At 38.9% G+C, this 15,083-nt stretch overlaps 1 protein-coding gene across 12 annotated transcripts in view; it reads left to right on the top strand.

Moving 5' to 3' along the window:
• The window catches only part of ARHGEF6 (Rac/Cdc42 guanine nucleotide exchange factor 6), a 116,211-nt gene that overhangs the window by 66,548 nt on the left and 34,580 nt on the right, over positions 1-15,083 (top strand). For all 12 annotated transcript variants that reach the window (XM_016944275.3, XM_016944277.3, XM_054676526.2 and 9 more), the window contains 3 exons: positions 1,625-1,719; positions 6,546-6,641; positions 8,283-8,405. In XM_016944275.3, the coding sequence (XP_016799764.2) occupies positions 1,625-1,719; positions 6,546-6,641; positions 8,283-8,405 (314 nt within the window). The remainder of the gene's footprint in view (positions 1-1,624; positions 1,720-6,545; positions 6,642-8,282; positions 8,406-15,083) is intronic.

Raw genomic sequence — 15,083 nt, 5'->3', positions numbered from 1 at the left:
ATATGGGCATTCTATCACAACAAAGACTTATCTGGTTTGAAAGGTTAATAATGTTGCTATTGAGAAACCCTTTTTTAACCCTTTAAATTGGTAGGTCTGTTTCCCACTTACCCAGCACCTATCTGTACAGTGTGTCACTACATCTTCATAATGGTCCCCAAAACAGGTGCAATATCATAATCTGAGATGATGTAAGCAAAGTTTTAAACTGAAGCAACCTCTCAGTCAGCAGCAGAGTCAGGACTACCACCCTGCACTCCAGTTGTTTCCCAGAGAACCCATGGTTACCGGGATCTCCACTTGTTTTGACCATTCCACCTTTCAAAAGCAGATCATCATGCATTGTCTTGTGAGTATATGGCTGGCATATTGGTAGGCTAATACACTTCTCCTAGTTAAGGACACTTCACTCTGTCTTGTAACTCTCTGTTTAATGTCTCTGCAAATACAGTATAAACTCCCTGTGGGCAGCACGGCAGTTGGCAGAATAGGCACTCAGTCGATTTTGTTGAATGAATTAGAATATATGAAAGAAAATATACCAGAATGTTAACTGGGTTGTCCCTAAGAGCTTAAATGAAGGTTTTAAAAATTATTATTATACTTTAAGTTCTAGGGTACATGTGCACAATGTGCAGGCTCGTTCCATAGGTATACATGTGCCATGCTGGCCCACTGCACCCATCAACCCGTCATTTACATTAGGTATTAAATGAAGGTTTTACCTGTCACTAGAAGAGGCTTGGAAATGGGTTGTGACATGACCCTAGAACTGGTAGGGGAAGAGAAATTGTGATCCCCCATATTGGTTGTTTTGCCTATAGGATTCTAATTACATTAATAATAATAATGATAATTTTTATTTCTCTTGTTAAATTCCTCACACTTCAGCCTACTTTGTTCTTTGAATTGTTCATGGTAGCACCTTTTGCCTTTAAGAAAAGACTAGTTTTAACTCTGCTTAAAAATTCACTGTATCCTCAGATTTTGTTCCCCAAAGGTCTTATCACAAACATAACTTAAACAAAAATCTCTTGTGATGTTTGTTATCACAGTGATCCTTAAATTATACTGACATTAAGTCTCTATGTCTAAGGTAGCTGGCCTCAATTTTCTCCTCCATAAAAGAGGAATAATGATTCTTTGTTAACTAACTGAGAACTTCCTAAGGATAAAATCATTTACAGCACATGAAAACATTTTAAACAGTACTGTGGGGTTTGATGTGGTCTCACACCTGTAATCCCAGCACTTTGGAAGGCTGAAGCAGGAGGATTGCTCCAGACCAGGAGTTTGAGACCACCCTGGGCAACATAGAGAGATCCTGTCTCTACAAGAAATAAATAACCAAGCAGCACTGTGTAAATCGCAAGGCCCCTTCAGTTATGGGTAACTGAAAAATTGTATTCATATGAATTGTGCAATATAACCAGTTGTCATGCAATAATTAAAGTAGTTTGCTAGATTGAAAGAAAATGCATTCAGATTTTGTGTTCCTTGCTTGCAATGGTAGCCTGAGTAAATAGGACCTTTTTTCTTCCTAGTAATTTGGTTAAAAGATCAAAGCTACATTTTGCCTTAGACTATCGTGATGATTATAATACATTGACTTTTTTTTCCATAGGTGTTACAGAACATCCTGGACACTGAAAAAGAATATGCTAAAGAACTTCAGTCTCTTCTTGTTACTTACTTAAGACCCCTGCAGTCCAATAACAAGTAAGATGTTTATTGTAAATCCCTCACTAAGTAAAGCAACATAATGTCAACATATGGAATCATTATTCTTATGTCACTGAATAATTGATTTTGCCCTTTAGAAGAATTTCCACAGATCACAGGTTGCCAAGAACATGGTCAGGGCAACAGAAATTATGCAAGATGTTGCTTTTGGAGAGCTTGGCTTTCTTTCTCTTCTGGCTGTGAAAGGAATGAGCAGATCTGTGTTTCTTCCTGTCACAATTTTTATCTTGTACATTAAAAAAAAAAAGTGATGTGCTTGGTTTTACCTTACAGGAAAAGAAGTCCCTGGTGCTTTTATTCAGAAAGCACATAGACTGGAAATTCTCATGCTCACTCTGACCTTTGTTTGCCAGGGCAGAACTTCTTTCCCATGCTCTGAGAATGGAAAGAGTATGGCATTTTGTGAATGCTTGTAAGAGCTATTCAAGCCATTATTTCACCCAGGCAAATGTGAATGATAAAGAGATGCTAAAGTGTTTTTAAAGACAAAATGTTCAAACCTTACTCTGGTCTTAGAAATCTGAAGTGATTGTGTAAAGCCTGAATTGAAAGAATTGAAAGCTTTAGTTTTCATGAAAGAAAAGTAGTGACCATTTTTTTTTATCCTTGTAGGCACAGCATATTTAACAAATAGTGGTGAACTGCATTTATTTGTTTTTATTTTAATTAATTAAATTTCACTAGAGATCATGATCATATAGAAAATTTACCAGTCAGCCCATATAATGCAGAAAAAACCCCTCTCTTTTTACCTTGGAAAGAGTTTACTATTGCTAAACAGTTGTCTAAACTATCAGCTTCAAACTTAAATAAGTTAATATATTTGAGAAATTTGGCCGGGTGTGATGGCTGAAAAGCCTGTAATCCCAGCACTTTGGGAGGCTGAGGCGTGCAGATCGCTTGAGGTCAGGAGTCCAAGACCAGCCTGGCCAACATGGTGAAACCTTGTTTCTACTAAAAATACAAAAGCAAATTAGCCGGGCGTGGTAGTGCAAGCCTGTAATCCCAACTACTTGGGAGGCTGAGGCAGGAGAATCGCTTGAGCCTGGGAGGCGGAGGCTGCAGTGAGCCAAAATCACATCACTGCATTCCAGCTTGGGAGACAGAGCAAGACTCCATGTGAAAACAAACAAACAAACAACAACAACAACAACAAAACCAAGCAAACAAAAGAAAAAGAAAAGAAAAAATATTGTGAGAAAAATTCTCCCCTTTTCCAAATTATACTTGTTTAGTTATAATGCCTTTGTTCTTGCTAAATTTCCCACTTGTTTATTCTCCTGGCACTATGGAAATCTACTTCAGTATAAAAAAATTTTCTATTCCTGTGTTGTAAGAGTTTAAACATGATCAACAACAAAGTGCTTTTTGGGCCAGGTGCAGTGGCTGGCTGGGCACGTTGGCTGACGCCTGTAATCCCAGCACTGTGGGAGGCCGAGGCGGGTGGATCACTTGAGGCCAGGAGTTCAAGACCAATCTGGGCAACATGGCGAAACCCCATCTCTACTAAAAATACAAATTAGCTCGGCTTGGTGGTGCGCACCTGTAGTCCCAGCTACTTAGGAGGCTGAGGCAGGAGAATCGCTTGAACTCGGTAGGCGGAGGTTGCAGTGCGCCAAGTTCATGCCACTGTACTCCAGCCTGGGGGACAGAGTGAGACTCCATCTCAAAAAAACAAAACAAAACAAAACAAAACAAAAAACAAAGTATTTTTTGTTATTATCATGTGAAATATGAAGTGTTCTGTGAATCATAGTTCTTAGAGCTGAAGTAAATCAGTAAATCATTGGGTCTAGTATCCTGGGAGAAATGACTATCTCTATTAAATAGAGAAGAAGCTGAAGTCCAGACAGGTTTACTGCCTTGCCCATCCCACAGCCAGTACATGGCCAGGCTGGAGCCACTGTGCCCCCTGCTGCCAAGTGAAACATGCTTTCTGTTTTCTGGAAGTGACAGGCAGAGGAGATGGAAACTGAAGTGGTAACTCTGGGAGGGGAGACGGTAAGATTTTAAATGAAGGAGAGGGACTGATTAGCGATCAAGAAACAATAAGAGGATTTAATGAGTTCTTTTCCTTTGGCTAAATACTCAGTAGTGAGATTGCTGGATGGAATGGTAGATCTACTTTTAGCTTTGAGAAAACTCTGTAGTGCTTTCCAAAGAGGCTGTACTAATCTTAGTACTAATGTACTAACATTCCCACCAGCAGTGTGTAAGTGTTCCCTTTTCACCACATCCACACCAACATCTATTATTTTTTACTTTTTAATAATGGCCATTCTGGCTGGGCGGAGGTGGTATCTCATGGTTTTAATTTGCATTTCTCTGATGATTAGTGATACTGAGCATTTCTTCATATGTTGGTTGGCCATTTGTAAGTCTTCTTTTAAGAAGTGTGTGTTCATGTCATTTGCCTACTTTTTGACGGGATTATTTGTTTTTTTTTTTCTTACTGGTTTGTTTGAGTTCCTTGGAAAAGAGTCAGGGCCGAGGAGGTGAGAGACCTGAGTCAGACCTGTACTGTTCCTAAATGAATTCAGAATGCAGTGATAGTAAGTTTCCATTACTTCTCACTATCTTGTCGGCCCCAAAGTGATTTGAGCAAACCAGACTGACTATTATCTGATCGTGAAGGGGCCAGATAAGCCCCCAGTCAAGTTCAGGTAAGGCCCCAACTTAAGTTCTCACTGCTCTGAGAGAGCAACAACCAGGGAAGTTGGTTGGCTAAAGGTTTCACTTTAGAATAGGGGTTTTCCAGCTTGTGATTCAGGATGGCATTACAGCAGAGGAACTGGCAGTTTTTTATTCTCTCAGAGTTACTGGTAATGTTTGTTTTGGTCTTCTTCCCTTTCTTTCTTAGTCAGCAAAAAAATATTCTCTTGGGAATACTCCCCTGGTATTCTATATATATATATGTATAATATATAATATATATATTATATAGCATATACAATACACTCCACCCCCAGGCTGGAGTGCAGTGGTGAGATCTCGGCTCACTGCAACCTCTGCTTCCCAGGTTCAAGCGATTCTCCTGCCTCAGCCTCCTGAGTAGCTGAGACTACAGGCATGTGCCACCACGCATGGCAATTTTGTATTTTTAGTAGCGATGGGATTTCGCCATGTTGGCCAGGCTGGTCTTGAACTGCTGACTTCAAGTGATCTGCCTGCCTTAGCCTCCCAAAGTGCTGGGATTTCAGGCGTGAGCCACCACACCCGGCCTAGTGTTACTATACACTTAAGGAGAAGAACATGTGGCAGACATGGGCTTTTTTTTTTTTTTGACAGAGTCTTACTCCATCACCCAGCCTGGAGTGCAGTGGCACGATCTCAGCTCACTGCAACTTCCGCCTCCCAGGTTCAAGCAATTCTTCTGCCTCAGCCTCCCGAGTAGCTGGAATTACAGGCGACTGCCACCACACTCGGCTAATTCTTTGTATTTTTAGTACAGACGGGGTTTCACCATGTCGGCCAGGCTGGTTTTGAACTCCTGGGTTCAAGTGATCCACCCGCCTCGGCCTCCCAAAGTGCTGGGATTACAGGCATGAACCACCACGCCCAGCCCAACCTTGGCTTTTTAAACAAATCTTCAGAAACGTTTTCTCCCAAAAAGTGGTTAAGAGCATGGACTCTGCAGCTAGAATGTTTTGGTTCAATTTCTGTCTTTGGCATTTCCTGGCTTTGTAGCTTTGGATGATTTGCTTAACCTCTCTATGCCTGGGTTTCCCCACCTGTAAAATGGAAACAGCACTGGCATAATACCTACCTTAAAGAGTTATTGTAAGGTTAAAATAAGGTTTTAATTGTAAAATGCTTGTGTAAGTGTTCAGTGCTCTATGAGTGTTGGCTCTTGTTATTATTATCACTTACTATTTGGTAGGGGAGGAATGGATAAGAACATTCTTCATACAGAGGCCCTGGATAAAGTGGTTCAGTTTGCCTTTATTTGACTTCACTCTACTCCAAAAACAAACAAACAAATCAATACTATTTTTTTTCCTCCTACTTCATCTCATAAAGATTTCCTTTAATTGATGTATGAGCATTTTAGTTTAGGAGAAAGTTGATTTTGCTATTTTTTCTTGTGTATTATATGAGCATATATAATATCTTTCAATTACTTTTCCAGTTCATCCAGAGGAAGGTACTCAAGAGTTTTTTACACTTATTCACAGCTATGATGTATTTTTATCTATTTGTATACTTCAGTATTAAGCACTTGTTTTAATTTACCTGTTGCTTTATAAAATACCTAATTGTCCCTTACGACCACTCCATTTCTTTTTTTTTCTTTTTTTTTTTTTTTTTTTGAGACGGAGTCTCGCTCTGTCGCCCAGGCTGGAGTGCAGTGGCGGGATCTCGGCTCACTGCAAGCTCCGCCTCCCGGGTTCACGCCATTCTCCTGCCTCAGCCTCCCGAGTAGCTGGGACTACAGGCGCCCGCCACTACGCCCGGCTAATTTTTTGTATTTTTAGTAGAGACGGGGTTTCACCGTTTTAGCCGGGATGGTCTCGATCTCCTGACCTCGTGATCCGCCCGCCTCGGCCTCCCAAAGTGCTGGGATTACAGGCGTGAGCCACCGCGCCCGGCCCACTCCATTTCTTTAGGATCATTATTCTTATTATATAAAAGAAAATCAAGGGGAGAAGCTTAAGAAGCTGCCTAAGACAATAGAGTTGTTATACATTAAAAAGCAAAAGTTAAAATATAGGTATTACCTCCCTTTTATTTACCATATATTAGCAAACTATTAGCCAACTAGACTACAATAGATAACTACATGTACTGTATTTTTTTTTCAGTCTGAGTACTGTGGAGGTTACATCTTTACTGGGAAACTTCGAGGAAGTATGCACATTTCAACAGACACTCTGCCAAGCCTTGGAAGAGTGTTCAAAGTAAGTGTGGCATATTTCTGATAGGATAGCCAGCAACATTGCTGTTTGTGTTTTGTTTTCCTTTTACCTGTTGCCTTTGATAAGGACACTTCATAGTTAAGTATTTGTTACAGCTCTGAACAAAGTAGCAATACATAGACAGTGTACTAGGTGGCAGTGTTCACAGTGTCAAACCACTAGTTGTATATTAGAATTCTATATCTCGTAAATTACTTTTGACTTTATTTAAAAAATACATCAGTTTGCTGTTTCTGGTCAGTATAAGAGACATGTAAGGTCTTTTTTTTTTTAATGTTCCTTAAAGTTCTGGGATACATGTGCTGAACGTGCAGGTTTGTTACATAGGTATACATGCGCCATGGTGGTTTGCTGCACCTATCAACCCGTCATCCAGGATTTAAGCCCCGCATGCATTAGGTATTTGTCCTAACGCTCTCCCTCCCCTTTCCCCCCACTCCCCGACAGGCTCCAGTGTGTGATGGTCCCCTCCCTGGAGACACATAAGGTCTTAATTGACCATGAATGACACCTCTGGCACTGATTACATATTTTCTTTTGTACATTGCAAATTACTTGGAAAAGTCATTCAAATGATTCATTCAGTTTCACAGATTTGGTGTCTTTGAATTGCTCCTGATACTATGTCTATTATATTAAGAGTTGAAACACACAGAAAGTGGGGGAAGGAAAAGTATATCTTTATGTGAACCAACACATTTTTGATGGCTAGCTAGATTGTCCAGATGTTTAACTTCATACTACAGTGAACTATAATGATCATCAGGCAATATGTTTCTATAGAAAGACTAATTTTTCAAGCAGCGTATCTTAAAGAAGTTGGCAGCTTTCATCTCTCTAGGGAAATTGAGGTGATTACCTGTTATTTAAGCTTAATGGGACACAGGTGGTTGTCCAGGAAGAACAATGGAGAGGGCCCACACTAAAGGGACTTGAGGGGCCAAGAGGGATCTAGATTATTGATATGCAAAGATGTTCACTAAGCGAGAAGGGCAGATTACAAACTAGATTCATAATCCTTATGTTTTCCATTTTATAGAGAAACATGTAGAAAAAAGCCCAAGAAACATGTCAACATTTTTAGAGTCAGTATCTCCAAATGGTGGGAGTCTGAGAAATTCATTTTTCTTATTACACTTTTCTGATTTTTCTACAAATGAAGACAGGTGGCTTATAATTTAAAACATTAATTTAAAAACTTTTGAGGCCACCCTGCCTAGGAAACACCAGGCCTCCAAGATTACATAATATTCTTTTGTGGTATGTCATTTTTGGATTTGATTAGTTTTGTCTGTACTCAAACTTTAGATAAATTAACCAAGAATATTTTTAGTGTACCCAGCTAAATTTGAAAATAATCATCTTAAAAACAAACAAGCAACCATACCTACTAATTCCAAGTAAGTATCTGACCCTATGTATTACAACTATGTTTGGTGGCTAGAGTTTAAAGCAGTGGGCAAGAATTTGAGTTTCATGGGTAAAATGGTTATAATATAGTTTCTCTTTTAACCTTGGCAAAATATTCAGAAGGCTTTCATGCTGCCAGATTTAATTGGAATAATCTTCCTTTGCCTCCTGTTTCCTATTTTACATTCTGTGTTTTGTCCGTTTTGTTTACAGGTTTCCAGAAAACCAGCACAAAGTAGGAGGTTGTCTACTGAGTCTCATGCCTCATTTTAAATCTATGTATCTGGCTTACTGTGCAAACCATCCTTCAGCTGTAAATGTGCTCACTCAGCACAGGTAAATAGTTAACATTTCCCCAACTTTTGCAATGAGATCCTTTCTTAGGACCACGTCATTTGGAAATCCAAGGTCTTCAGTTGGACTCTTGATTATCCCTGTTCATGATGCCAGGAATTGATTCATTGTTACATGGATTGATTGTCCATTAATCCAATGAATAAATTCTTGAGCACCTACTATGTGCAAGGCCCTGTACCAGCTGATGGGGATACAGGAATGAACAAGGAGGAGGAGGTCCTTCCCCTCATTGAGCACAGAATCTTGAGGGAAATGCAGATATTAAATTAAATGTTGTAAACATGTCATATTATGAAACAGTAAATTAAAAGGGTTCTGTGAGATAACATTAACATGATATCAACTTAGTGGGATGTGAAGAAAGGGTCAGGGAGGGCTTTCCTGAAGCAAAATTCTATTTCGAGCCTATCATTTAGCTTTCCCCTACCCCAATGAATGTTTTTTCTGAGTTGCTGACACATAGCTAAACTCTGTAGCTTCATCTCTTTTTGCCTTCCCTAGTCTGCGTAGAGAAAGTTTTAGGCAATGATGTAGCTACAAAGCAGGTGTGAGCTGTGTGACAGATACTTTAAGCAAAGGGCTCTGATAATAATTATACATGAATATAAGTTGCTTCCGATTCATGATGAACAATAGAATAGTGTCTCCTTTAAGAATACGAGTCCTTGCAAGGGACCTAGATAAGTGTTACACCTCTCCTGCCATCCTTAGCTTCTGACTACCCACCCCTGACACATTCACTGACACATTCATCTGGGCCAGAAAACTGTAGGACAGGCTTAGTGACAGAATTTTACCTTTGAAGTCATATGCTGGAAATCCAGGTGGGACAAAAGCAAGTCCAACATATAGAGACTCTTGACTTAACTTGGAGACTAAGATGCAGAATGGACATGGATTCTGGAAGCTGTTCAAGACTGAAAATAATATTCTCTTAATCTGACCTAGATTTGAGCTCCCAGAGCTAGGCTAGAACATTAGTTGACACGAGCCTCCAGAAATGACAGAAATTTTGGTTCTTGTCCTGGTTTATTAAGGTGCAATATTTATTGGCTTTACAAAGATGTTATGTAAGGACATTTTAAAGGTTGAACGCAGTAAGTCCTGCTTGAAGGTCAATTTTATTCCTCTGATAAATTTTGAACTCTTATGGAATAGCAAATATGGAAATTGGAGTTTAAAGAAAGAGAGGTCATGAACCTGGAATTTTTAGGCAAGTGGCTCAACTGCTTATAGCTAACATTAGCTAGTAATAGCACTGACGATGTGCCAGGCACATGATGTAAAAGCCTATGAGGGAGTTATTATTATTACCATCTCTGCTTTACAGATAAGACATTGGAAGGCTTAGGTTAAGTAATGTGCCCAAGAACTCATAGATCTTAAGTGGTTGAGCCAGAATCCAGGTCTGTCAGACTTCTAAAAAATATTTTTATTAAGACATATATTTTATCCACAGAAAGAATAATGTAAATGCAAATTTAAAGGATCACAATAAAATGAGCACCTGTGTATCTACCACCTGGCTTAAGCAATAGAAAGTTACCCTTTTCTTTTCTCCTCCCCCTCCCCTCCTCTTCCCTTCCTTTTTTTTTTTGACAGAGTCTTGCTCTGTCACAGAGGCTGGAGCACAACTGCAACCTCTGCCTCCCAGATTCAAGCGATTCTCCTGCCTCAGCCTCCAGAGTACCTGGGATTACAGGCACGCACCACCACGACCAGCTAATTTTTGTAGAGATGGGGTTTCACCATGTTGGCCAGGCTGATCTCGAACTCCTGACCTCAAATGATCCGCCCACCTTGGCTTCACTTGACAGAGCAAGACTCCACCTCAGACAAAAAACAAAACAAAAACAAAACAACAGCAACAACAACAAAACAAAGTCACTGCACCAATTTATTTTCTCACTATCTGTGTATGAGGGTTTCATTTTCTCCACACCCTCACCAAACATTTGTTATTGTCAGTCTTTTTGATTATAGACATATTAGTGGATATGAAGTGGTTTCTCATGGTGAGATTGATATGCATTTTCCTCAGGAATAATGATATTGAGCATCTGATATGGTTTGGTTCTATGTCCCCACCCAAATCTCATCTTGAATTGTCAACCCTACATGTCGAGGGAGGGACCAGGTGGGAGGTGACTGGATCATGGGGATGGTTTTCCCCAAGCTGTTCTTATGATAGTGAGTGAGTTCTCACGAGATCTGAAGGTTTTATAAGGGGCTCTTCCCCCGTCGCTCTTGCTCTCTTTCCTGCCACCTTGTGAAGGAAGTACTTGCCTTTTCTTCTCCTTCCACCATGATTGTAAGTTTCCTGAGGCCTCCCCAGCCATGTGGAATGGTGAGTCAATTAAACCTCCTTTGTTTATAAATTACCCAGTCTCAGATAGTATCTTTATAGCAGTGTGAAAACGGACTAATACAGCATCTTTCATGTACCTACTGGAAGTTCGTATACCTTCATTCAAAAAAATGTCTATTCAGATCCTTAGCCTGTTTTTAAATTGGGTTATGTGTATTTTTATTGAGATATAATTTATATAACATAAAATTCACGATGTTAAACTATGCAATTCAGTGGTTTTTAATATATTCACAAGGTTGTGTAGCCATCACCACTGTCTAGCTCCAGAACATTTTTATTACTCCCCTCTAAAAACCTGTCCCCAGTAACAGTCACTCATTATTAATGGCTAGTGATGTTGCGCATCTTTTCATCTTGCTTATTGGCTATTTTAATGTCTTCTTTGGGAATATGTCTATTTAAATCTTTTGCTCATTTAAAAAATTCAGTTAGCTGTCTTTTCATTGTTGAGTTGCAGCAGTTCTTTATATATTCTGGATATTAGATTCTTACCAGATACATGTCTACCTTGGAGATACTGTGGATCCAAACCACTACAGTGAAGTGAATATTGCAATGAAGTGAGTCACATGAACTTTTTGGTTTCCAAGTGAATACAAAAGTTATATTTACACTCTACTGCATAGTCTATTAAGTGTGCAATAGCATTATGTCTAAAAAAGCAAGGTACATTCCTTAATTAAAGAATACTTTATTGGCTGGGCGTGGTGGCTCATGCCTGTAATCCCAGCACTTTGGGAGGCCAAGGCGGGCGAATCACCTGAGGTCAGGAGTTTGAGACCAGCCTGACCAACATGGAGAAACCCCGTCTCTACTAAAAATACAAAATTAGCCGGGCATGCTGGCACATGGCTGTAATCCCAGCTACTTGGGAGGCTGAAGTAGGAGAATCACTTGAACCTGGGAGGCGGAGGTTGCCGTGAGCCGAGATTGTGCCATTGCACCCCTGCCTGGGCAACAAGAGTGAAACTCCGTCTCAGGAAAAAAAATAAAAAAAGTTTGGAGTATTGTAAGAATTACCAAAATATGACACATAGACACAAAGTGAATACGCACTTTTGGAAAAATGGCACCGATAGACTTGCTCAACACACGGTTGCCACAAAACTTCAATTTGTAAAAAATGCAATTATCTGTGAAGTTCAATAAAGTACACTGCAATAAAATGAGGTGTGCCTATATATGATTTGAAAAAATGTGCTTTCATTTTTTGGGTTGTGTTTTCAGTTTCTTGATGGTGTCCTCTGAAGCACAAAAATTTTGATTTTACATTTTAATTTTGATGATGTCCAATATGTTGTTTTGTTATTGTTGCTTGCACTTTTGGTGTTATATCTAAGAAATTATTGCCTAATCCAGGTCATGTAGATTCATGCCTATTTATTTTCTTAGAGTTTTATAATCTTAGCTTTTATATTTAGGTCTTTAATTAATTTTGAGTTAATTTGTGCATATGGTTCCATTTTATTCTTTTGCATGTGGATATCTAGTTGTCCCAGCACCATTTGTTGATTTCTATTCTTATAAATTGAAGTTGTGTTTTATGGCCCATAACGTGGTCTGTCTTGGTGAATGCTCCATGTGAGTGTGAGAAGAAAGTGTGACTGTTGTTGAATGAAATATTCTACAAATGTTAATTAGAACCACTTGACTGATGGTTCTATTCAGTTCAACTGCCTGCTTACTAATTTTCTGCTGCTGGATCTGTCAGTTCCTGATAGAGAGATGTTAAAGTCTAACCACAATAGTAGATTTATCTCTCTTTTCAGTTCTATCAATTTTTGTTTCATGTATTTTGATACTCTGTTGTTAGGTGCATTCACATTAAGGATTATTATGTTTTGTGGGAGAATTTGCCCTTTTATCATTGTATATTTTTCCCTCTTTATCTCTGATAATTTTCCCTGATCGGAAGTCTGCTTTGTCTGAAATTAATACAGCTAGTCCAGCTTTCTTTCAATTATTGTTAATAGGATATATCCTTCTTCATCTCTTTACTTTTAATTGTCATAGATTAAAATATATGTTGTAGACAAAATATAGTTGAGTCTTGTTTCTTAATCCACTCTGACAGTCTCATTCTTTTAATTGGCGTATTTAGAAAATTCACATGTTAAGTGATTATTTATATATTTGGATTAGTATCTGCCATGTTTTCTATTCATTGCAATTGTTCTTTGTTTCTTTTTTACCTCTCTTTTTCTGCCTTTTCTGTTTTTAGTAAACATTTTATTTTATTTTCACTTTTCTCTTAGCATATAATACTCCCTTTAAAAAATTTTACCAGTATCCCTAGAGTTTATGTTATGTATTTACAGTTAAATCTAACAACACTTTCACATAACACTACACAATTTCATAGGTAACTTATAACAGAATATTCTCAATTCCTCCCTCTTATCCCTTATAATATTATTGTAATTCATTTCACTTTTCTATAAAGTAAAATCACCCAATACACTGTTGCTATTATTACTTTGAACAGTTATCTATTAAATCAATTAAGAATAAGAAAAATGAGGCCGGGTGCGGTGGCTCGCGCCTGTAATCCCAGCACTTTGGGAGGCCGAGGTGGGCGGATCACGAGGTCAGGAGATCGAGACCATCCTGGCTAACACAGCGAAACCCTGTCTCTACTAAAAATACAAAAAATTAGCCGGGCGTGGTGGCGGGCGCCTGTAGTCCCAGCTACTAGGGAGGCTGAGGCAGGAGAATGGCGTGAACCCGGGAGGCGGAGCTTGCAGTGAGCCGAGATGGCGCCACTGCACTCCAGCCTGGGTGACAGAGCGAGACTCCATCTCAAAAAAAAAAAGAAGAAGAAGAAAAATGAAATATTTTGTTTTACCTGGATTTATTATTTTTCTGATACTTTTTTCCATGTATCCAAGTTTTGTTTGTTGTTTTTAAATCTATATCACTTTCCTTCTCTCTGAAGAACTTCTTTTAACATTTTTGCAAGGCAAGTCGTCTGGCCACAATTTCCCACATTTTTTGTTTGTTTGAGAAAGTATTCAGAATTCTAGGTTGTCATTTTTTTCCTTCAACACTTTAAATATTTCATTCCATTCTGTTGTTTGCATGGTTTATAATGAGAAGTCTGATACAATTCTTATCCTTGTTCCTCTATAGGTAAGGTGTTTTTCCTTGTCTGGCTTCTTTCAAGATTTTCTCATTGCTTTTGCCTTTCTGCAGCTTGAATATGAAATGGCTAGGTGTAGATATGTTTTGCTATATATCCTGCTTGGTGTTCTCTGAGATACCTGGATCAGCAGTTTGGGGTCTGTCAATAATTTTGCAAAATTCTTGGCCTAATAGGGTCAACATTTTAAATATTTCTTCTCTTTTCTCTTTCTTTTCTGTCTATATTCCCATTATGCATGTTACACCTTTTGTACTTGTTCCACAGTTTTTGTGTATTCTCTTCCATTTAAAATTTTTTTCTTTACATTTAAGTTTAGGAAATTTCTATTGACATATCTTGAAGCTCACTGTTTCCTCAGCTATGTTTAGCCTATTTGTTAGACTATCAAAGGCATTCTTCATTTCTGTCACAGTGTTTTTTATTTCAGGCATTTTCTTTTGATCATTTCTTAGTGTTTCTATCACTCTGCTTACATTACCCATCTTTTATTACATGTTGTCTATCTTTATCCGTTAGAACCTTTAACATATTAACCATAGTTATTTTGAATTCCCTAATAATTCCAAAATTTGTGTCATATCTGAGTCTGATTCTAAAGCTTGCTTTGTCTCCTCAGACTGTTTTTTTCTTGCCTTTCAGCATGCCTTGTAATGTTTTGTTGGAAGGCAGACATGATAAATTAAGTAATAGGAACTGAGGTAACTAGGTGTTTACTGTGAGGTTTTCTGTTAATCTGACTAGGATCTTGCCTGTGTTTAATGTTTGCTGTAGCTGTAAGTATGAGGGGCTTTAGATTTTTTTTGTTTCCTTTCCTTCTCTCTTATTAACTTTGGCTTTCTTTCTTTCCTTTCTTTCTTTCCTCTTTTTTTTGTCTCACTGTCTCCCAGGCTGGAGTGCAGTGGCGCGATCTCAGCTCACTGCAACCTTTGCCTCACAGGTTCAAGCAATGTTCATGCCTCAGCCCCCTGAGTAGCTGGGATTACAGGCATGTGCCACCACGCCTGGCTAATTTTTTTGTATTTTTAGTTTAGACAGGGTTTCATGAAGTTGGCCAGGCTGGTCTCAAACTCCTGACCTCAAGTGATCCACCTGCCACAGCCTCCCAATCCTGCTGAGATTGCAGGCCTGAGCCACCGCGCCCTGC

This window comes from Pan troglodytes, chromosome X, assembly GCF_028858775.2.
Source record: "Pan troglodytes isolate AG18354 chromosome X, NHGRI_mPanTro3-v2.0_pri, whole genome shotgun sequence".
Classification (NCBI taxonomy): Eukaryota; Metazoa; Chordata; class Mammalia; order Primates; family Hominidae; genus Pan; species Pan troglodytes.
This window is presented reverse-complemented; position numbering and strand designations above follow the sequence as displayed.